Source organism: Myodes glareolus, chromosome 8 (assembly GCF_982192425.1).
Source record: "Myodes glareolus chromosome 8, mMyoGla1.1, whole genome shotgun sequence".
NCBI classification, from domain to species: Eukaryota; Metazoa; Chordata; class Mammalia; order Rodentia; family Cricetidae; genus Myodes; species Myodes glareolus.
The window spans coordinates 6,022,562-6,044,701 of record NC_142033.1 but is presented as its reverse complement, the minus strand read 5'-3'; the positions used below and the strand labels follow the sequence as shown (position 1 = coordinate 6,044,701).

Here is a 22,140-nt window from a genome sequence, read left to right as displayed (position 1 = left end):
TTTTCTTCTCTCTCCCATGCCTATATACATTTATTCAGCACTGTGACCCATTTACCGGTCTTTTTATCTGAATCTGTCTTTATTTTTTTAATGCTAAGTGAGTGTCGCTAGGACTAAGGCTCTGCCCAGTCCCACATGGTGGAGGCATGTTCATCGCCCCAGTTCCAAGTATACAGCGGGTCTATGTCGCGCCAGTAAGCAGATTGTAACACATTGCTTAGAAACGCCATTTAAATGTTCTGTCTCCTGAAAGAGCCAGAGCTGTCTACGCAACTAACACGAACCAGGAAACCTTCTTAAAGGAGCCATGTGGGTTTTGCTGCCAACGCTGAGTCAGGAAGACCTCTCTTAAACTCGCTAAATTTTCTTTTTTTCTTTTCTTTTCTTTCTTTCTGTGTGTGTGTGTCTTAGAATTACTTCCCAAGCTCTTTCAGGTTTTAAGTGGATTTAGCTGTCCACGTTGGCGCCATTTGTTGTCAGAGGTTTCTGTCCTACCCGGTCCAGCAGCTGTTCAGTCCCAAAGAAACACACATAGGTCTACATTAATTATATACTAGTTGGCCTATTAGCTCAGGCTTCTTATTAACTCTTATATCTTGCATTAACCTATAATTTTTGTCTGTGTTAGCCACGTAGCTTGGTAGCTTATATCAGTGAAGCATTCTCATCATTTAGGTTGACCACCTTTGAGAGGATACATAAGGAAGAGAAAAATGAAAAACCAAACTTTAATCCTATCTCATACTTCTGTTTGAAAGTTATAGTCTGCTTTAGCCAAATCTCTTACTCAAACATCTCGACCCAAATAATTCCTAGTCCCTTAAGCAGCCACGTTTGCAAATCCATTAGTGTACGGAGGAAGAGCTGCATTTTCTCCTGGTTGGGCATACCACTCTGGGTTACTGTGTAAAAGTGGGCCACAGGACTTCCTTCTGGACCTTCAAGACCACAGTGGAAGTCAATGTATGCTATTTCTGTAACCAGGACATTCCTTCAGGGACTCTGTCTTAGGGGTGGGTTGCAGGAACGACTCTTCCTTTGTGTCCACATGTGAATACATTCCGAGCAGCCCATCAGTAATTGATAGGGCTGCAGCTGTAACCGCAGGTGTTGACCTATCCCAGCCTTTCCCATGGAATGGTGGGAAGGGTTTGGTTCCAGAATGCTCTGCTGTACAGCTTTATCAGCTCACTGAGCACTGTGCTACCCAAAGCCTTGAGTCTAAGTAGGAAATCATGTGGCAAGGAGTCACTCTGCTGCTGTCTTCCCTCCATACGCTTAACCCCCTCGCTGCATTAGAGCACACACTGTCCTTCCATGTCATGACATGCCCTGCACGTTAGAGAAGTCATTTCCCCCCCTCGCTGCATTAGAACACACACTGTCCTTCCATGTCATAACATGCCCTGCACATTAGAGAAGTCATTCCCCCCCCCCTTGCTGAAATCTAAATGAACACCCGGGTGAGCTGGTGTAGCTGGAGGTGGGACAAGAGGTCTGCTGCCATAGGAGCAGTATAGTGTAAACAAAAGAGCCCGGCCCCTTGCTGCCTACACAAACCCTCCTGGCTTCTCTGCTGGCTTCTCTTGTTTGTGGTGGGATCCCATTGTGAGCACAAGAAGCTACATCATCCTTCCTCTGGCCCAGCCTGACCGAAATGGCATCCACACAGGATGATTTGTATTAAGCCTGATGTTTTTGGAGAGTTGGATTATCTGGTATATTTACTTTCGAAAATTGTCACCCATCTTCCCTTTGGAAAACTTCCACCCTGAGTCTGAGGGTCAAGGTCAGTGATAGAGCGCTGGCCTACCAGGCATAAGGCCTTCGGTTTGTTCCCCAAGGCTGAGGGTCAAGGTCAGTGACAGAGCGCTGGCCTACCAGGCACAAGGCCTTCGGTTTGTTCCCCAGCCAGTTAAACAAAATTAAGAAAATTATATTTGGTTTAACCGGCTGGATGGCTCTTATCCGTGATATAATCAGTTAACTCTCATGTGTCAGATTTTCAGTTAGCGCACTGGTGGTTGGTGTATGGTTTAACTGTTCTTGGAGCAAGCGAGTGATGTATGGTGTCTTCTAAAAACATAATCATCACTCTGTCAACACTGGCATTTCCCATATATTCTGTAATTCGTGTAAGGATGCTCAAATAGTGATAGAGATGCTCTTGTCGAGGACCTGACTTGGTTTTCAGCAGTTGATAGCAGTCTGTTCACAGCTCCCACTGTGAGGGACTCTTATACCCTCTTCTGGCCATCTGTATTCAGTATTACCCACCGCCATTAATATAATTAATATACATGCTATAAATGTATCAGAATAAAAACATTTTAAATGAGAATAAAAATTACAAAATGATAAATATATGAAAGTAAGCAACCATAATATACACACACATATGTACATACATACATATGCATATATATATGCAAAAAATGACGAAATATCTCCTGGCATGGCATGCATTCACAGTTTGAATGACAGGATGTTTTAGGAACTTCTGTCCATCTGCCTTATCAGTTGTTTGGGTAATAATGGGCGCTTCTGTCTGTCTGTCTGTCTGCTGCGGATCTTGTCTTTGTGCTTGGCAGCAAGTGCAGCTTCAGACCTGGCTGCCTGTAGTGAAAGACGCTATGTCCCTGCTAACGTGCCTTCACCATAACTCTCTGTAGCTCGGAAATCAGGTCTGTTATATTAGTGGTGATCCCATCACATGTAAATTACTGTTTTTAAGGAACTAGGAGAAATCAAGTGTTAGGCGAGGACCCTTATCAGTTGAAAAGGGGTTTTTATTCCTTATCCCTGCATTGCAAGTCAACGTGTGTTCATCCATTCTGTTCAAATTGTGACGTCAGCTACAAAGACATCTTGGAAGTTGCCAATTGCTTATTAATTAATACCTACTGAGTGAGCAAAGTTCTCAAATTGCAAAATTGTTTAAGCTTGTTCTAAACCATTAAAGACTGTGATTTATGATTTGAAGGGGTCAATTCCTAGGCTCAGAATGAACAATCTCTTGGGGACAGTCATGTATGATGGTGCTGCCAACGCAGAGGACTGGTTTATTGACGCTTTTCTCTATCCCGGTTTCTAGCCCGAGCCTCCGACCACAAACAAGTGGCAGCTGGACAACTGGCTGACCAGAGTCAGCCAGCCCCCGGCGCCCCTCGAGAGTCGGGCGAGCACCCAGTCTCCACGTTGGCGCCAGGAAAGCAAGGATGGAGACCGCAACACTGACCAGCCGCACCCTGAGTCCAAAGACCCGCCCCCTAAGAGTTCCAGCAAAACCCTCCGAGGTCCCACGGAGGGACCTCAACCTGGGAAGAGGAGCTGCCAGAAATCCCCTGCCCAGCAGGAGCCTCCACCTCGGCAAACTATCGGAACCAAACAACCCAGAAAACCTGCCAAGGGCTCAGGCCAGACAGAGCCCCAGGGCAGCGGGCCTGCCGAAAGTGAACCAGGGCCCCTTCCCTATGGCTCAAAAGACCAGACTTCCAAAGACAAACCCAAGGTGAAGACGAAAGGCAGGCCACGCGCTGTGGGCTGTAGGGAGCCTAAGCCTGAAGCACCCGTGCCTAAGCCACAGGCAGCTGTGCCCACCCCTAATGAGAGGAGGAAGCACAAGGGTTCCCCGGCCCCCTCCAAAGCCCCCTCAGGCCCTCAGCCTCCAAAGGACAATGCTGGGGACAGGAAGCCCGAGCACTTTGCTCTTGTCTCCCTGACTCAGAGCCAGGGTCCACCCCACAGTGGCAGGGGCGGCGGTGGTGGTGTCAGTGGCATCAGGACTAGCGGCTGCCGACAGGCAGTGATTGTCCAAGAGGACGGCCAAAAAGACAGACTCCTGGTTCCCCTGAGAGACACCAAATTGCTCTCACCGCTCAGGGACACTCAACCACCAACGAGCTTGGTGGTGAAGATAACCCTAGACCTTCTCACTCGGATCCCCCAGCCCCCGGGGAAGGGCGGTCACCCCAGGAAAGCGGAAGACAAGCAGCTGCCAGCAGCAAGGAAGCAGGACTCTGAGAAGAGAAGCTGCGATGGCTCCAGCAGAGTGACCAAGAAGAGAAAGGTGAGCACGGGGATGCGCCTGGCCGGCCAGGGTTCTGCTGGCCTGCACCCGCCTCCCATTCTGCCGGGCCTCGTTTGTGTCAGCGACCCTGAGCTTGCTTTCTCCACACTTTGTCCTGCAGCACTCCGCGAGCACGTTTTTGTGTAAGCAGAGATCACTGTTTATCCTCCGGCATATGATGTTTTGTCCTGGGAAATTAAGGTCTTCCGTGAACTGGAATGAGAATTAGCATTCTAAATTTTTGAAAAAATTGCTCTAACTCATGACGCATGCTTTGTTAGTGGAACTGTTTATTGACACATACAGGTAGGAAATCTTGAGTAGAGGGAGCTGGTAGGGTGAGCTGCAGACCACTGACTGGACACCTGTGTTTAATATGAGTTTTCACGGGAAACTCGCCTTATTTGAGACTTTCTGTTAGGCATGCTGCCTGTTTGGACAGCGCCTGCTTTATTCTAATTGTTGAGCCCCTGCTTTCTTCTTTTGCTTCTTTGTGATGAGGGAAGACCTGGGGAGTGTTCCCCCAGGGGCTCTCTGACTGTCTGCCTAGATCTTGCACAAAAGCACAAAAGGGGCCAAATGTCTCGCTGATGAGGGGTAAGATTTAGCCCTCTCTAGCATATGAAGCGCATCTCGCTCACCTGTGGACAGGAGCACAGGAAGGGCCGTGGAGCACCTGCAGACACAGCAGGGCTCTAGCAAACTGGAAAGGGTGTGTGACCACCGCATCTTTGGGGTGATTCAGGTGCTTGCCTGAGATGCTGTTTGAGCCAGAAGAGGGTGGATTTGCATGCCAGAAATTTCTTGGGGAGTGCTGGTGAGAGACAGTCTGTGTAGCCCCTGCCTGTCCAGGAACATACCGTGTAGAGCAGTCTGACCTCAGTCTCACAGAAATCACCAGCCTCTTCCTGCCTACCAATTAAAGACCTGCACCACCTAGTCAGAAAGATTTTTAAAGCTTTCAGAATGAGATGTAATGTAGGGTGTGTCTGTGTCTGTTTCTGTTTGCATGCGTGCATGTCTGTCTGTCTGTCTGTCTGGGACAAAATGTTCTCAAGGAACTTGTGGTGGGCCTGTTTAGGAAAAAGTGACCCTGCATCTCAGAGCGGGTGTCAAGGATGCACTAGTGTACCTACTCCTGCCAGCAAGCCTCCCATCACCTCCCCCTCTTCGCTTCCCTGCTCTCCAGCAGTCAGTCACCGTCTGCCTTTCTTCTGCTTTCCCCCCAACCCCCCTCCCCCCGAGCGGAGGGGAGTATTCTCCCTGTGCTGCCGTTAGAGACCCAGCCTCCAGTGGGGTCTAGGGTAGCTCCTCTCCTCATCTCTGAGAATGATACCCGCCCTTTGGAAGGCGAGTCTCCAGGCGTGGCTCAAGTGAAGCTTTTTTAGGTCAGGCCCAGGGAAGCATTTTGTTCAGCACATGGAGAAGTTATGATTTCTTCATCTTAACTGAGGTCAATTAGGTTCACTTAATTGAGTTTTTCTAAGTGTCCGATCCAAAAGAAACTCAGAACACTAACTGTTGAGCCTGTTAGTATGCTGGCTACCAGGCGCTCTCAGCGTCACGGCATCCTGGCTCCTCGCAGCTCTGTCCTGTCTACTACTCCAACTGTCTCCAGTTCATGGACCTCCCAACCCCAGCTTCTGATTCCTATAGAAGCCTGCCATCTGGGCCATACACTCTTAGGCCCTTGGTCCCCTCCTCTTGACCCTCTCTCCTTTTTCCTCTCTGGCTTCCCTTCCTCTCACTCTCTGCCCTCCACAGTCTGGTTCAGTCTGCTGGCCATGTTCAGTCTCCTGCTTTCTTTCCCTGCTCTGGACTCTTGCAGGTGCCTCTAGCTGTTCCCTCCCTACCTGCAGTAGACACCTTCCCTTCAGCTCCTTTGGAGATGTCACGTCCTCACGTTATACACAAAGCTCTGGTAGGCACCGAGAGATATGGCTGACTGTCTGAGAAAGGTCCAGGTGGGACCCACTGGTTTCAATCCTGGCTGTAACAACGACGTCCCAAGCCTGACTACATTATAGTGACCCCCCCAAGTGACAGTAGGGGGCCCTCCCGAGCTCTGGTGTTTTGGAATTCCTAGGCAGTTGTGATGCTCCCAGGGTTGGAAGCAGTGGAGCGCAGCCTTACGTGGGCCCTGCTCAGGAAAACTGGTGCCTGGGTAGAGAAACTGTTGAGGTGTGCTATGAGTGTGGCTAACATGGGTAAGCAGCCAGGGATCCTTGCCTGAAGTGCCATTAATTAGCAGCTTGCCTGAGAAGCTTTCAGACTGGTGTGAATAAAAAGCCAGCTGCTGTGTGTTTACCCCCCAGAGTCGTTTGTCCTTCGGTGTGTTACTTCCTGGACACCATGGGGGAGGAATTGCGTATGTCATTCATTCTGTGCGTCAGCAGTCAGCACCGTGACTGCGTTCAGGCCTCCTTGGCTCCGGTGGGTCACCTGGTATGCAAACCTGGGACCCTGACTTTAGGTCAGAGGTCAATACTGACTTCTTTTTGACTTGGGACTACTTCTTCCCAAATTTAGATTGTGAATACTTCATTTTCAGTGTGACTGTTAGAAAGTGTGCTAGAGAAGTAGTCAGGGACACCAAAGAGCGTTCCAGATCCTTCACACTCCACAGTCATGCAGTTTGTGTAACAGAACTTCTTCCTCTCCTGTTAGAAAATTTAGCAAAAATTCCCAGAGGATTCACATGTGTTTTTAGTCATAAGTACTCATGAGACTATCCGAGAACACGTACCAGGGCAGGACTGGGGCTCAGGGTTTGATGACTTCCCTAACATTATTAAGGCCCTGGATTCAATCCATAGCCACGCAGTCTAAAAGTCAGGCAGTAGGAAAGGGCTGGTGGTGAATCCATAGCCACGCAGTCTAAAAGTCAGGCAGTAGGAAAGGGCTGGTGGTGCTAACAGCTGCGATGCAGCCATCAGACGTGGCACCCGGGGGAACTGGGTTAGGGACAGCTCATGAGGCACGGCAGAGAAACTGGGTGAGTACACTTGAACGAGAGTCCTCACCAAACTATTGGCTGCAGCTTAGACATTAAAGTACTAATAGCCACTTTCTTTTCTTAAGCTAGGAGTATGTCTCTCTGATTTGAAAGAAACCTGAAGTTGGAAGCATTCTAAAAGCACCCTAGCAGACACCAAGCTCCACATGGAGTCCTACCATGTGCATGCCTCTTCTGCAGATGATGGTTTATTCCATCCATTCACATACAGATTGCCCTGCAAATACGTGGGCACTCTTTTGATATCGTCCGCCATTGTGTTGTTCTCACCATATAGCCCAGGCTGGCCCGGAAGCCAGGATCCTTCTGCTTCCTGGATTTAATACCCAGGGATTGCAGTTGTATGCTTGGATAAGCAGGCAGACTTTCTTACTGGTCATTTCAACAAATAATGAAATGAAGGAGTTCACCTTCCTCTATCACAATTGTTTTATTGAGCAAGGCACTATCACCTCTGGTGAGGGGATCAGTGTATGTATATCCTCCTTTATTTATGTCCACAGAGGAAGGGAAGTCATGGTGTATTACAGGAAAAGGTGTGTTTCTTGTGCTTGGGATGGTTTCACTTCCACCCAAAGTCCACCTGTCCTTTCTTTCCTCAACCTCCCCAGGTTAGTAACCCCAGGTTTTCTCCTTACAAATCAAGGGTGAAATCTGATTCCTTAGAATTTATTAATGTCTTCTAGGTTTCCTTTCTTGCCGCCATGTTGTTGGCTGGAGAGGGTGGCAGCCATGTGGCAGTAAAGGCTGCCTGAAGTCATCACATCATTACCCGTGTGTCTGCCTAGGCAGGGAGAAGTAAAGCCCTGTCTACTGTAGATGGAGGCATAGCTTTTCTTTTGTCCTGACTGCTGGGTCCCAAATAATCACACAAAAGCTTAGTATTAGTTGCAAAATGTACAGCCCATAGCTTGGGCTTATTACTAACTAGCTCTTACAGCATAACCCACTTCTATTCATCTCTATTTTGCCACATGGCTCACGGCTTTACCTGTTCTAGCATCTTGCTTCTCTGGCAGCTGGCTCGCATCTCTCTCTTGAGTCCTCCCTTCTTCCTCAGTTTGGTTTTTCTACCTAGCCTTATTCTGCCTTGCTGTAGGCCAAATCAGTTTTATTATTAACCAGTGAGAGTAATACTCATTCACAGCATGCAGAAGGATTTTCCCACAGCAGTCAATTTTCCTCTCCTGTGGTACTTCTCAAGATCCAGATGGGCTCAGAATCTCATGGCTGTTTGGTAGATGTGTGCTCACTCCTCCCAGTTTCCTGGTCTGTCCTCCCCCTCGCTCATTCTTCTGTGTACTCCTGGAAAGATCCTCAAAAGAGGCACAGGATTCCAGTTCAATATTCTGACTCTGATATTTGCACTCACTAGGGCAATGTTCTTCTGGCTTCATACCTCCATTGTCCGATGCTGCCACCCCAGTTCCTGTGCACACCCCTTCTCCAGGTCTTAGGTCCCTCAGACCCCTTGCTTCACCGTGATTGCCAATCTCCTAGTATCTTTCCATGTGTCAGAACCTGTGGCCCTAAATGACTGCACTGTCATGGCAAACTGGTGCAAGGCAAGTGCCCACCCTGGAGGCAGGCCCTTCTTGCAGCCCAGCTCTTCCTCTGATGGTCTTCTTGCCCTTCAGTCCCACTCTGTAGGTGGAACAGCACTTGGCATTCACCCACAGGCTGAGAGAAGCCAGCAGCGCATTGGGTTTGGTAGGTAGCTGTTGGCCCCTATGGAGGGCATAGGCACCATTGAAAGCTTGTCCTCCTAGAAGAGAGTTCTAGACCTTTGATCACATTCCTTAAAAGTGGTGTGACTGGCAGAGAGATGTCCTTCTTTCTTCTTAAAGAATAGTGTCACCCAGAAAAAGCTAAATACCCTATGCTAGGTCTTGCTCATGGAACTCCCAACACCTACTACTCTGTGTCGTCACTTTGGTGACCCTCTTTCTGACTAGCCTCTGGTTCCTGTTCCCAGGACCGCTGCTGCATCGCTTGGCTGCCATTCTTAGTTTACATCCCAGCTGACAGACACCACTGCCAGTCTGGAGAAGGAAGCTGGGCCTTTCCAGGCAGGAGGCCTCTTCCAAGTGCACAGGGAGCATTCTCTGGAGCTTTCTGCTTCTTTAGTTCATTAGTGCCCTTTCTATTAGACATTGGGTACCGTGCTTCTGCGGTCTGAAGTACCATAGAAAGCTAATGATTCAGGTGAGGTATAAATGCTAGCCTTTGCAGATGCCCACCTTGAAGCTGATGTTTTACTTCCTGTGTGCACAGGCTACAGCTACAGACAGTTGGTGAAGAGCACCCTGCTCTGAAATTTATTTGCTATGTGTATAGGAGGTAGGTATGTGTGTGGTTTATTGTGATTCCAAGCATATCCCAAGCAACATAAAGATAACAAACAGAAATCGACTCTCATTTCACTTCTGGCCTTTGTTGTTTGGACAGTGTGTGTTTGACCATCTTTTAGTGACATAAACTGCTTGGAGATGCCTTTCGTTTAGATGTGTGTTTTAGCATCTCACGTGTAAGTTAATCTCATCTGGATCCATGAGCAAAGTCTTAGTTTTCTCTAGATGCAGACTTCTCACTTTGTTGTGTGCCTGTTAGGGTGCCTGTGCAGCCTACAAGTGGTGTCTGGGCCTACAGGTGGGTGTTTTTTAAAATATTTATTTATTATATATGCAATATTCTGTCTGTCTGTGTGCCTGTAGGCCAGAAGAGGGCACCAGACCTCATTACAGATGGTTGTGAGCCACCATGTGATTGCTGGGAATTGAACTCAGGACCTTTGGAAGAGCAGGCAATGCTCTTAACCACTGAGCCATCTCTCCAGCCCCCTTCAGGTGGTTTTGACATACAAAACAGTTCTACAATGATCTGGAACGGAGTGTAACAAATGTTTATTTATTTGGGGATAAACTTACAAAGAGAGTAGCAATCCGCAGTGGTCTGCAGTGCATGCTGGGAACTGGAACTTAATCCAGCAGCCAAGAGGGCCTTGCAGGCTTTTCCTCTGCATTTATTGTGCATGGGACCACGCCCAAAGTGGGCCGGCATCTAAAGGCAGCAGGCTGTTTAGGAACAAGTAGGTTCCTTAAGGGTTTACAGCACCCGTGGCAGAAATTCTGTTCTAGTTTCTCATTCATAAATGTCTGCTTCTCAACCAAAAGATGTGTTGGGTGCTCCCTCTTCCGAGCAGAGAGCCAGCCCTGTCACAATGACGCCGAAGTTGTCTTCTTCGCACCAGCACCCCTCACTTCTAAGTCTCACTGTAGAGTCTGCTGCTGGCTTATGCTCACAGTGGTAAGGAAATAGAGCATTGTAGTCATGGCTTTAGGCCTTTCTTACCTCATACACCGAATTTTGTTATTAGGTCTATCATGATGCAGTTTGCAGTCTTCCATAACAATGGTTAAAATTTTGTGTATATATATGCTTCGTATGTGTGTATATGTAGGTGGGAATGGTGTGTGTGAGTGTGTGTGTATATGATGTACACACATTTATATATAGATGTGTACACACATTTATATAGAGATGTGTATATCTGTACAGAGGCTAGAAGAGGAAGTTGAATATCCTGTTGTATTACTTTCTACCATAGTCCCGAGACGAGGTCTCTCACTGGAATCAGCTCTGGCAGCCACCCGGCCCCAGAAATCCTCCTGCCGCCTCCCTCCTCCTCCCCTTCCCTAGAACACTGGGGTTTCATGGGGCATGTGCAACAATCATACCAGCTGTTTATGTGGGCTCTAGGGATTTGAACAGATGTCCTCATGCATGTACGGTAAGCTCTTACACATGGAGCCAACTCTGCAGCCACAACCAATTTGTGAGCTCTGATTTGTCTTTGTTTCTCGAGACAAGGTTTCTCTGTGTAGTCCTGGAACTCGCTCTGTAGACCAGGCTGGCCTGGAACTCAGAGATCCGCCTGCCTCTGCTTCCCGAGTGCTGGGATCAAAGGCGTGCGCCTCCACTGCCCGACTCAACAACTGATTTGTCTTTTATCCTCTCTCTATTTTGCGCACATCATTCCTTCTCTGTGTTGATGAGAGGTTAAAGCCAGTAAAACTAGGAAGGAGAGAGAAGAGCAGCTCTTGGGGGCAGGTGGGGAGTAAGAGAACATATCCCATGAAAGTGGAGGGGTGCCAGGGGAGGAAGGGGAACAGCAAGGTCCCCTTTGAGGGGGGAGATGCAGAAAGAGGAGGACAGATTCGAACGCAGAATCCACGAAATGCCAAATTTAAAGAACTGAAAGTGAGGGAGAGATCAGTGTGGAGCCCAGCAAGCAGATCACCTTAGCAAACCGGGTGGGATGTGGAGTGAACCACATTGGCGACAGTTTTTTTATGTGCCACATTAAAATGTAAACCATGAGAAGGAAGCTGGTGACGACTTTCATAATTTTATCTAGTCTATCAAATATTGACTCAGTATTGAAACTGTTCCATTCATTCTGAGCTAGCCAGGTTCAAGTCTAGGAACGCACAGCCTGTAATCATGACTGCCTCCTCTAGGCAGAAGGAAGTGTCTGCCCTTGGCTTACAATCTCCTGTCGTACCTGTGCTTTCTGTCTGAGCGCTCTGACTTCTGTGCACACCACACCGCTAAGAACGAGAATCTCTGTGTGCCTCACTGGGCAGGGCCATTCAAAGCAAACCATCAACAGAGGAACAGAGAGGCATTCTGCTGTAGGACTGGGTGGAAACACACCGTGGGGCACACGTGTCTGCAAGAGGCCAGGAGGAGGGAGGAATTTTTCTTCTCTGTTACTCTTTCTTAAGCAAGACCAGGCCACTTAGTGTCTGGGAATTCCATGGCCCTATGCATATTAATCTGTTGGCGGAGGCCACTTGCTCATCCCCAGCTGCCAAGACCTGAAATAATCATTCAGAAACTATATTGTTTGCAATACTGTTTGGCCAGTAGCTTAAGTGTATTTCTAGCTAGCTCTTATATCCTAAACTAATCCATCTCCATTAATCTGTGCATCACAATGAGGTCGTGACCTACTGGCCAAGTTTCAGCAGGCTCTGGTGGAGGCATCTGTCTCCTGCAGTGACTATATGACTTCTCACTGACTCTGCCTTCTTCCTCCCAGCATTCAGTTTAGTTTTCCCCACCTAGCTCTACTCTGCCCTTTCACAGGCCAAAGTAGCTTCTTTATTCATTAACCAATAAAAGCAACACATATATAGAAGAACTTCATACATCATTAATCTGTTCTTATTTATTGGAGAGATTAGGGGATTGAGGATGCTACAGTGGTGAGAACTGGGGTCCCCCTGCCAGTTCCTGTGATGAGTGGTGAGAACTGGGGTCCCCCTGCCTGTTAGTGTGATGAGTGAGAACTGGGGTCCCCCTGCCAGTTACATCATGCATTTTCTTCCTTTATGGCCCAAAGGATCTGGGCTTCCCAGCTTAGAGAACTCATAGTGTCTGCTTCGCCCCAGAGAGGAGAAATTCTTGCTCACAAGAGCACTACTATCTGCTCTGAGGTCCAACCCGGGAGGCCACCATGCCATCCTTTGTAAGGGTGGTGCGTGTGATGTCAGTGACACATGGGAATGGCTTTTGCCGTGAACACTTATTTTTTTTTCTAATGACTAAATGTATTTTGCATTTTAGTTGTATAAATGAGCACTTGTGAGTTGCCCAAATCTTTAAATAAATAGATCCCTTCCTTTCCTTACTCCCATTGAAGTCACATTATATCACAGTTGTCTGTGTCTGGATGAAGAGTCAATGCTGCTGTCTTCCTCAATCAGGCCTGATTTTTTCTTTTTCTATTTTGGAGAGAGCTCACTGATTCAGCAAGACTGAGTTACATCTCCAGTTCTTTAATCAAGTTCTTTTGAAAAATAAAAATCCATTTCTTCTGAGGATGAGGAGGGGAGGTTGAAGACACAATGGAAGGCAGAAAATTAGAACCTCAAGGACCCATTTTTACTTGTGAGATTGGATAGAGATAGAAATGTTATGTGTGTATATATAGATGTAGATGATAAATAGATATAGATATATAGGCGATACAGATATGGATATAGATGATACAGATATATATGTGGTTGTTTCTGTAGGGTATTCAGGGTTCATCTAGCCCATTTCTTTTTCAATAGTAATCTTTTTTTTTTAGTAGAAAAAATTTTAAGTATTGTACTCTGAAGATTAAGCATAAAATAAATTAGTTTTGTAAGTAGATGGTTCTTTTTAAATAAGCAAGAAGACGTCATGAGGTCAACCTCACATTATTCTGTATGAATACACTGGCTTATTGATTTCTGTCTTGTCGTTTAGGTGCCAAGTGCTTGCATGTAATAATAATGTTTTTGACTATTTGGAAACATGTGTGTTGAAGTCTATGTCCGCTTGCTACCTGTCTTGACACCTTTCCTGGCCTGAGTATGAAGAATGACCTTTATTCATGCCAAATATGTCTCAGTAGAAACTACATCAAGTTAGAACAACCCGGAGTTTCTCATTTCATAGCCACAAAGAAGAATGCAATCATTTTAGGAAATGGATGGGACTAGAAATCATTGAAATTAGCCAGACTCAGGCAAATCCCACGTGTTTTGTTTTATGAAGAACATAGAGTTAAAACTATAAGACATGCTGGGTATTGTGGCACACACCTTTAATCTCAGCATTTGGGAGGCAGAGGCAGGTGTGTTTCTCCAAGTTAGAGGCCAGCCTGGTCTACACAGTGAGTTCCAAGAAAGCCGGAACTACAGAGACAGACCTCTCTCTCTCTGTATATTGTGTATAAGATAAAGCAGGAGAGGGGACACACACGAATAACAAAGCAGGAGATAAATATATACACACATGATGGAGTATATCTGTATCATCTATATGGATACGTATGGACATAGAGTAGAAGAGGAACCCATAAGCATCAAGGGCAGCCAGGAGAAGGTACTGATCAAAGTATATTATGTGCATGCTGACTGCATCACACCCAAGCCCATTACTTTGTTAAATTGCTTTCTCCACTGCCTCTCTAAGTGTGGGTGAGAGGTACCGTCTGCACAGATGTCCCCATATTCACTTTAGGTCACTTTGGCCATTTCTGTACTTCTTCCCCCTTTGTATGGTGGCTTCTAACAGGTGACTGTACTTATTCCCTTACAATAACAGGGCGACCCAGAAAAAGACCGTGACAACAAGAAAATCAGATTGCAGAAGGATGTCCCATCACACTGTGCTTTGTCTTCGTCTTCCCACACCGAGTCTTCCAAGACGAAGTGAGTAAGGCAGGTGGGATCAACCCGGGGTAGCTCATCGGCCTTGGGGTTGACAGGACAGAACCTGCGCTGGCACTGGTGACTTGTGAGCCAATGGTGTGTTCATTCGCGTAGGTCTCGTCCACAGACACCTCGTGAGAACTGGCACTCCTATCAGCAAACCTAGATGTAGCGAAAACATTTCCACTAAGGAGCATTTTCGAGGATTCCTCTTTATAGTGGTGTTGGGGATGAGCTCAGTGCCTCCCAGCTGTCTCTTGCTGGATTTCTCCTTTGCCAGTGGAGGAGCACTTATAGTGGGCAATGAGGTCCTAGACTGATTTAATCCCTACTACTGTGTAGGCATAGTACTATTGCCATTTTCTTTAGCAGGATGGAAAACGGGGAAAATTTGCTCAAAGCCCTGGGTTCCTACTGGGTGTTGCTTGGGCTTGGGGTAGCTCAGATTCAGTGCCTGCCTTAAAGACAAGAGCTACGCGGCCTTCATGCGTGGGTGTGAGAGGTGGCAGGTGTCGGTGTAGTGTCAAAGCGGTGTGACCATAAGCAGTAACTACTTTCTCTCTTGGGCTTATTCAAGAAATTGCCTCATGAGACTTGGCAAATGCAAGGGAATTTTGGGGGGTAGGGGTGGGCAGGGGGAACATGCTACCAGACACAGGAGCATGACAGAGGTGTCATCAGCAGCCCAGCCTGCCTGTTTGTCAGCGTAAAGTGCAGATAGGTGAGAGACGGGGTGGTCAGATACTTCCAGCCTAGTGAAAACTTCAGGTTGTCAGACCTCACAGTCCCTAAAACCTGACCCTTCCGCAGCGTGTTCACACGCTCCTTTATAATCAAAGGACGGAATGTGATGTGTACTCTGCTTTGACTGCCCTTGCTCCCCAGGGCTCCCAGGCCCTCCTCGGAGTCCTCAAGAAAAGAAATGCTTCCTCCTCCACCTGTGTCCTCCTCTTCCTCCTCCTCCCTGTCGTCGTCTTCCTCCTCCCAGAAGTCAACCAAAACTGCACACAAGAGGTCAAAGCCGGACGCAGACGCCTGTGGTCAGGACCCTCCCAAAAGTGCCAGCAGTACCAAGGGCAACAAGGACTCCTCCATTCCCAAGCACAGAAAAGTGCAGGCCAGGGGCTCGGAGTACAAAGTAAGCAGCGGCGGTGGGCGAGGCAGAACAAGGGTGGCCAGGACATTGGCCGGTTTAGTTTGACAACCTCAAGCTTGGTTTGAAGAGCAGATGGGGGAGGGGCCCTTTATCAAAGCTAACAGGAGGAAAAATCAGACTCACTTTCATAATACGTTTCTACCACAGGTTCAGATGCTTGGCTTGAGAAATGGGTTAGTTCAGGTCTTCTTGGATAGTTCAGTTATTGATCACAATGGGAAATAAGTCAGGAGACCTGGCTTCCAGTTAGCCTGGGGCGTGCTGAGGTGGGGAGATTGCTTTGCTAGGTGTTCCCTGCTCTTCCCCTGTAGCTCCAGTTAAATCCCTAGCTCAACCACGGTCTGAGTTACTGGGCACACTGTGGTTGCTGCTGGGGCAGTGATCCTCTCTGCTGAGGGGGTGATGTGCATGTGTTTTCAAGGGATCTTCTGGAGAACCCACAAACCCGTTCCCAGTGCCTTCTTTGCCAAATGGTAACTGTAAACCAGGGAAGCCGCAAGCAAAGCCCGACAGGTAAGTGCCCCCTCCCGTTTTCCTCTTACCCCCCCTTTGCTTACCACCCCCCTTTTCTCCTGCTTCACTCCCTTTATTTCCTCTCCCCACCCTCCCCCATTTCTCCTTTTTTTTCATCTTTTCTTCCCCCAGGTAGTCATTTTTGGTTTGTATGACTCACACCGCTTTCTCTTCTTTATTTTTGCAGACCACAAGCTGATTTTCATATGAAGGAGGCTAAAAAGTTGAAGTCCAAAGCAGAGGCAATGGTCAGTCTTGGTTTTTATGTCCTTGGTTATACTAGGGTCTCCTCCATTCTGCCATGTCACACCATGGCGTGTGTATGGGTGGGGGACCATGTGACAGTGGGCTCTGGGGTGGGGGCAGCAGGAGGGGTATGGCCACTGTTAGCCGCAGTGTAATGTGAGCAGGATAATTGGGGTCTTGGTGACTGAGGCCCCAGGTTGTTTGGGCGGATTGTGTGCAGTCTGACTGTGTGCAGACTTACAAACTGAGAAGAAGCTGATCTATGGGATGTTGGTTTAATGCATAAATGCTTTTTTCCCCAATTCACTACATTCGTCCTTGAGATGCACAAAATGAATTATTATGAAATCAGCCTATCTCCACCCTAAACACTGTACAAAGTGAGGAAGCCTGTTCGCATCCCACAGTGATTTTCTGCACTGATCGAGGCGGTTGAAGGCCATGGGAAGGCAGTGCTGGATGCAGGCTATAAACATGTCCTTACCTATGCAGCTCTCCTAACCTGTCAGCCTCTGAACTGTAGACATCAAGTGTGTTGGGCTCACGTCTGTGCAGCAATTTGGTGGGGTCACATGTTCCCTGAGTTTTACATTTATCGGGGTGGGGGCCGTGCCACAGTCAGCAACAACTCTCAGAAGTCAGTTCTCTCTGTCCACCATGAGGACCCCAGGGGTCAGACCATGTTGTCAGGCTTGACAGCAAGCATTTTTGCCCACTGGGCCATGCCATTAGCCTCCTGGAAGGTTCTCTGCTGGACAGACTGCCTCAGGAGCACATGCACATCTTTTTGTGACCTGACTCCTTTGTCCCCTTTTGTCCACTGGGAGTTTGGCCTTTGCCTTTCTACCCCAGTTTGCAGGTTCCCTGATAAACTGGTCCTTGGTGCTGTGAGGGATCTATCTCAGCAGTCCCCTTCGGCCCTAGCACTGGCGCGACCCCAGGGGGTACCCGGGCTGCGTGACAACTGATCCTGTGCCAAGCAGCGTTGTGTTCTCTGCTGCCTCTTTCCCACGTTCCAAGATGCTGCAGGAGCCATTCGACACTTTCTGGTTGGGGGCGACTACTCCGCACCATAGGCAGATACCAAAAGCTTACTTGACCTTAGACGCCCTTAGCTTTTGACCCCCTCGGTATTCAGAAGAGCTTTGAAGTGTCTGAAGTGCAGGCACGTGCTTGTGTATGTGCACAGATATGCATGTGACACATATGTTTGTCGCTCTAGTAGTGGTAAGATGCAGGTTGCAGTAGCAGGGGAGAGCCATTTCCCTACCCCTGGCACACAGCGGCAACACATGGAAATCCAGAGCAGCCCGAGAGGGATCAGCCTCTGTTTCCCACGTGCATCGTTGCTGCTTTCTTCCCTTTGGAACACAGCAAAACCTACAAGCTGAGCCATGTTAGCCAGTGGCTCTCAGTGTGTGTTACATATGCCACGTGCAGGGAAATGGACTGCTTGCCATGTTACTGCTCAGCTGAACTGACTGCATGCCACTCAGCAAGATCAAATGACCGAATGTGTCTTCAGGATGGTGGCAGACCACCAGTATCCGGTTTGTTCATATTCACACATTTCCTTGAGGGGGTTTTGAGAGTTTGTCCTTGTTGGCCCAGGGCATGTCCTTGTACAAAAACACCAACATGCCAAAGGAGATTAATAGTCTGTCGGGCTCCAAGTCATCAAGTGATCAGTGAGATATTTTATACAAGATGATAAACCTCAACCTCCACAAGGAAACCCATGTCTGCTCTGGATGCTGGCTTGCCTGTTTCTTGGAGGTAGCCTGTGAGTGACTGGATTGCAGCCACTAATGGGGCTGTGCCCTTTGTGTTTGGTGATGTTCCAAGAGTCATATTGATATAGGATTACTTTCTTTTTCCTTGTGAATTTTTGCTAGAAGACTCTTTCTGTAGGTCAGATCTGACCAGTACGGCTATTCATCTGTTCTGTTTGTTCTTTCTCATGTCTCTCTAATCAGGAGTAAATAAAGAAGTTCTGAGCAGAATGTGTGGGTAAGAAACTGAGCGGGCACTCCCTGTGGTCTCACAGAGCCCATGTTCTTCCCCCACAGGCGGACAAGACTGGAAAGGCCTTCAAGTATTTGGAAGCCGTGCTGTCTTTCATTGAGTGTGGGATGGCCACGGAGTCAGAAGGCTCAGCAAAGGCGGCGTACGCGGTCTACTCAGAAGCTATAGAACTCATTAGGTATGCAGTGGGGTGTCGCGCATTCTCCAGACCTGCCTCTGTCCTTGCTGGATGTGAGCATAGCGCCTGCCTGTTGTGACCCAGGCTCTGTTTTCTTTTCCTGAATTAAAGTGTGTTGTAGACCAGAGAACACAGCATAACTGGGTGCAACAAGGCCATTTTGCCGAGTGCTCTGAAGAGAACGCCGAGTCTCGGGAGGGTACTTTTCCCAGCTTCGGTTTCCTTTCAGATGTCTCCCCCAGTCCATGCTCCCTGCATGTCACCCAGGGTTTAGTGAGGATGTGGTCAAGCTTGGTTGCGGGAGAGAGCAGGCTCAGGGCCAGGTCTTCTGAGTGGCTTGTGGTTGCTCTTAACTGCTGCGCTTCTGTGCTGCACACAACACATCTTCATATCCTCTGGAAACTGGAGAGGGAGCTAGAACGGCCAGCACAGCTGGGCTCCTGTACCCGACCTGTTTAATCTCAGTCACTTCTGTCTCTCCCCGCAGGTTCACAATGTCACTAAAATCCTTCTCAGATACCGTGGCGCCAGCACAAGAAAAGATATTTGCCGTTTTATGGTGTGTACATCTTTATTTGTTATATGCATAGATAGTTGCCATTTTATGGAGTGTAAAAAATTTGATTTGTTATATAAATAGCACTTCCCTTTGATTAAAATTTATCTAAAAATATTTTCTGAGACAAGGTCTCTACATTACTCTGACTGTCCTGGAACTCTTGAGTTTGAGACCAGCTTGGTCCACATAGAAATGCGCCTGCCTCTGCCTTGCCAGTGCTGGGATTAAAGGTGTGCACCAGCACACCTGGCTCTAAATTTATTTTCTTCAAGTGAACGCGACCATGGGCATCAGGAAATGGTGTCTGCGGTGCTCTTCTGCCCCCTGGGGGGCTGCTCTGGTCTCAGGACTCAAGCCATGTTTGTGCACTTGTTGCCAGCGTCACTCTTGGTGGCGATGTGCAGTGCAGTGATGTTCCCGAGGGGAGACCCCAGCGTTGGCGGAGTCTCTCAAGGTGGGAACTCTGGCTGTGAGGTAGCCGCGGTTCATGTAACCTCTGTTTCTGTTCACAGCTTGCGTTGCCAGTCCCTGGTGAACATGGCGATGTTTCGCTGTAAAAAGGACATAGTAATGAAGTATTCTCGCACGCTTAGTGACCACTTCAAGAGTTCTTCCAAAGTGGCCCAGGCACCTTCTCCATGCATGGCAAGGCATGTGTTAAGTATGGCTAAACAGTGCACAGCCATGTCATTCACCTCTTGCTTGTGTGACGTTTTATGTGCATGTGACTTCGGGTTCTTCAGAAATCATGTAATTGGCCTTTCTGTGCTCTGACTCCTTAAACCTAAACCATTAGCTACTTTGTCCATCTGAGGAACAGGTATGAGCTAAGTTTAGGCTGATGTGACAACATACGAGGTCCAGTGGTCCTCTCTTAACCTGCCGAGAGTACGTCCCAAGATTCCCAGTGGGTTGCCTAAAATTACAGCCAGTATGGGCCTTCTGAGGATTCCCCACGCTGCGTCTGTTTCAGTTCAGTCGATTAACAATAGCGGCTGAGCCTGTGTGCCTCTCTGGTTTTTATCTCAGCACCACACAAAGAACTTAGCAATAGTAATGAAAGTTTTGAGGCTGTGGCCTCTGTGTTGAATCAGGAAGAACCGTGATGTTTTCTTGTGTGGCTTGCTGCAGGGAGCAAGTCACAGGAAGTTCAGCCGTAGATCACAGGAAAGTAGACCTGAGGAGACTGTAGTGCTAAGCAGCGGTTTAGCAATTGAAGCTCACAGGACTGCCAGAGGCAGACCAACAATAAAAACTGGTGTCCTTTCCCTTGCTTTGCTCTATCTTCCTGACATTTCAATAAATAAGAGTTTTCTAGAATCATGTGTACTGGGCCATTTCCAGGACCTCTGCTGGTGGTGGTAAGAAGGAAATGGTCATGTCTAGCAAGACTCCCCCACTGCTGCCAGCACACACTCAGCACACACTCTGCACACACTCAGCACACACTCAGCACACACTCTGCACACACTCAGCACACACTCTGCACACACTCTGCACACACTCTGCACACACTCTGCACACACTCTGCACAGAAACTGCCCGCTGTGCTGTCAGGTGTTGACAAGCAGAATCCTCACTTTTTCGAGATGAAAGTTAATGTTGGAATGTCTGTCATGGTCCTGCCCAGTGCAGTTTGTTGCCTAAGACAGAACCTCACTCGATAGCCCAAGCTGGCCCCCAAACTTTCTGTCCCCCCACCGCCTAAGTGTATGCAGCACTGCACCCATGTTTGGTTTCTTGTCCTGTTTCTTCTGGGCCTGCTTTCAGAGAGCATTAAATATAATACAAACCCATTTGTAGCAATCAGAAAGGGAGGGACTTCAAGTGGCCTCTTCCAGAGTGTCCTGGGCTCGTTCGGGCAGCATATATATTAAAACTGGAACATTACAGAGAAGGTTAGCACGCCCCTGTGAAAGGATGGCACACATGTTGGGGAAATGTTCCATTAAAAAAAATCCTAATGGAGCCTAGACCAAGGGCATATGCTGTCAGTCACGTGATTTAGCTAGGGTGGCTTCATAACAGCCCTCACACTGCCAGGATGCAGCAGTGATGGCCGCCCTGGGCAGCTCTGATCACAGGCAGCTTCTGCCTGACCTGTCTTTTCATCTTTTGTCATGCTTATGTGATTGAGCTTCTCCGTCCTCTGACCCAACTGAAGCATGTAAACTTGTAGGCCAGGCCACCAGCCAGGAACAGGAGCGAGAGAACTTGGGGCTCCTGAACCCCAGCCACTGTGCCCAGCCTGCTGCTGCTCACTTTGATCTGTCACTGACCCAGGAGGAGTTTTGGGAGCCAGGCATGCACTTCACCTTCACGGTGCTGTGACCCAGGGAAAGAGAGAGAAAGGTATAGAAAGTGATTCAGGCGGTGGCTCTGTGTGGCTCCCCAGGTCTGAGAGTCAGGTCTGAGCAGGTTTATGCAGCTCCCATGTGTGAAGCCTCGATTTAGTGTCCAGCTCTGCAGAGGGATGAGGGAGGGAGTCACAGAAGGTGAAGACTAGTCTAGAAGAGCGTGGTGGGAACCCAGGCCAGTCTTCCAGATGTGCCTTTGATCTTGTAGGAATGACTTTAGCGGTGAGTACTGTTTGGGGGCACATAGCCTGAAATTTAGACTGCAGTCTAGAAACTTGTCTGAGATCTGCTCGTTCGTGCGATTAACCAAGTCTCTCTCTCCATCCTTGCAGGAGCACAGGCGTTCCGTCCCCCCTCTCCCCAATGCCTTCTCCTGCAAGCTCTGTAGGGTCCCAGTCAAGTGTTGGCAGCATGGGGAGCAGTGGGGTGACGGCCACCATCAGTACCCCAGTCACCATCCAGAACATGACCTCTGCCTATGTCAACTTCACATCCCACGTCCTGAAGGCCTTTGATCTTTGGGATCAGGCAGAGGCCCTAACAAAGAAGAACAAAGGTGAGGGGCTCTGTGGCAGCAGCCAGTGTGGCATGGAGGTGGGAGGTGTTTCAGCCCAGGTCTCACGAAGAAAGAGATGGGCAGTCTCTCTTCCTAGTCCCTCTGCTCTGCTTCATAACCCAAGTTCCAGATCTTCCTTGAGGTCTGTGGTGTGGGCTAGATTTCTGAGGCTGGATCTCTGCTAAGCCGAATTAGAATTGGCTTTAGCACTCTGC

The 22,140-nt window shown here is 48.3% G+C and overlaps 1 protein-coding gene and 1 non-coding gene across 7 annotated transcripts in view; both read left to right on the top strand.

Annotated features, from left to right (window-relative positions):
• Positions 1-22,140, top strand: part of Aff1 (ALF transcription elongation factor 1) — a 160,191-nt gene that overhangs the window by 132,861 nt on the left and 5,190 nt on the right. For all 6 annotated transcript variants that reach the window (XM_087908822.1, XM_087908823.1, XM_087908824.1 and 3 more), the window contains 9 exons: positions 3,095-4,069; positions 14,229-14,335; positions 15,221-15,473; positions 15,913-16,004; positions 16,192-16,252; positions 18,320-18,453; positions 18,941-19,012; positions 19,525-19,662; positions 21,702-21,925. In XM_087908822.1, coding sequence (XP_087764948.1) covers positions 3,095-4,069; positions 14,229-14,335; positions 15,221-15,473; positions 15,913-16,004; positions 16,192-16,252; positions 18,320-18,453; positions 18,941-19,012; positions 19,525-19,662; positions 21,702-21,925 — 2,056 coding nt within the window. The remainder of the gene's footprint in view (positions 1-3,094; positions 4,070-14,228; positions 14,336-15,220; positions 15,474-15,912; positions 16,005-16,191; positions 16,253-18,319; positions 18,454-18,940; positions 19,013-19,524; positions 19,663-21,701; positions 21,926-22,140) is intronic.
• LOC125396423 (U6 spliceosomal RNA) lies at positions 20,862-20,967 on the top strand. Its single transcript, XR_007230798.1, has one exon. It is a non-coding gene; the product is annotated as a U6 spliceosomal RNA (small nuclear RNA).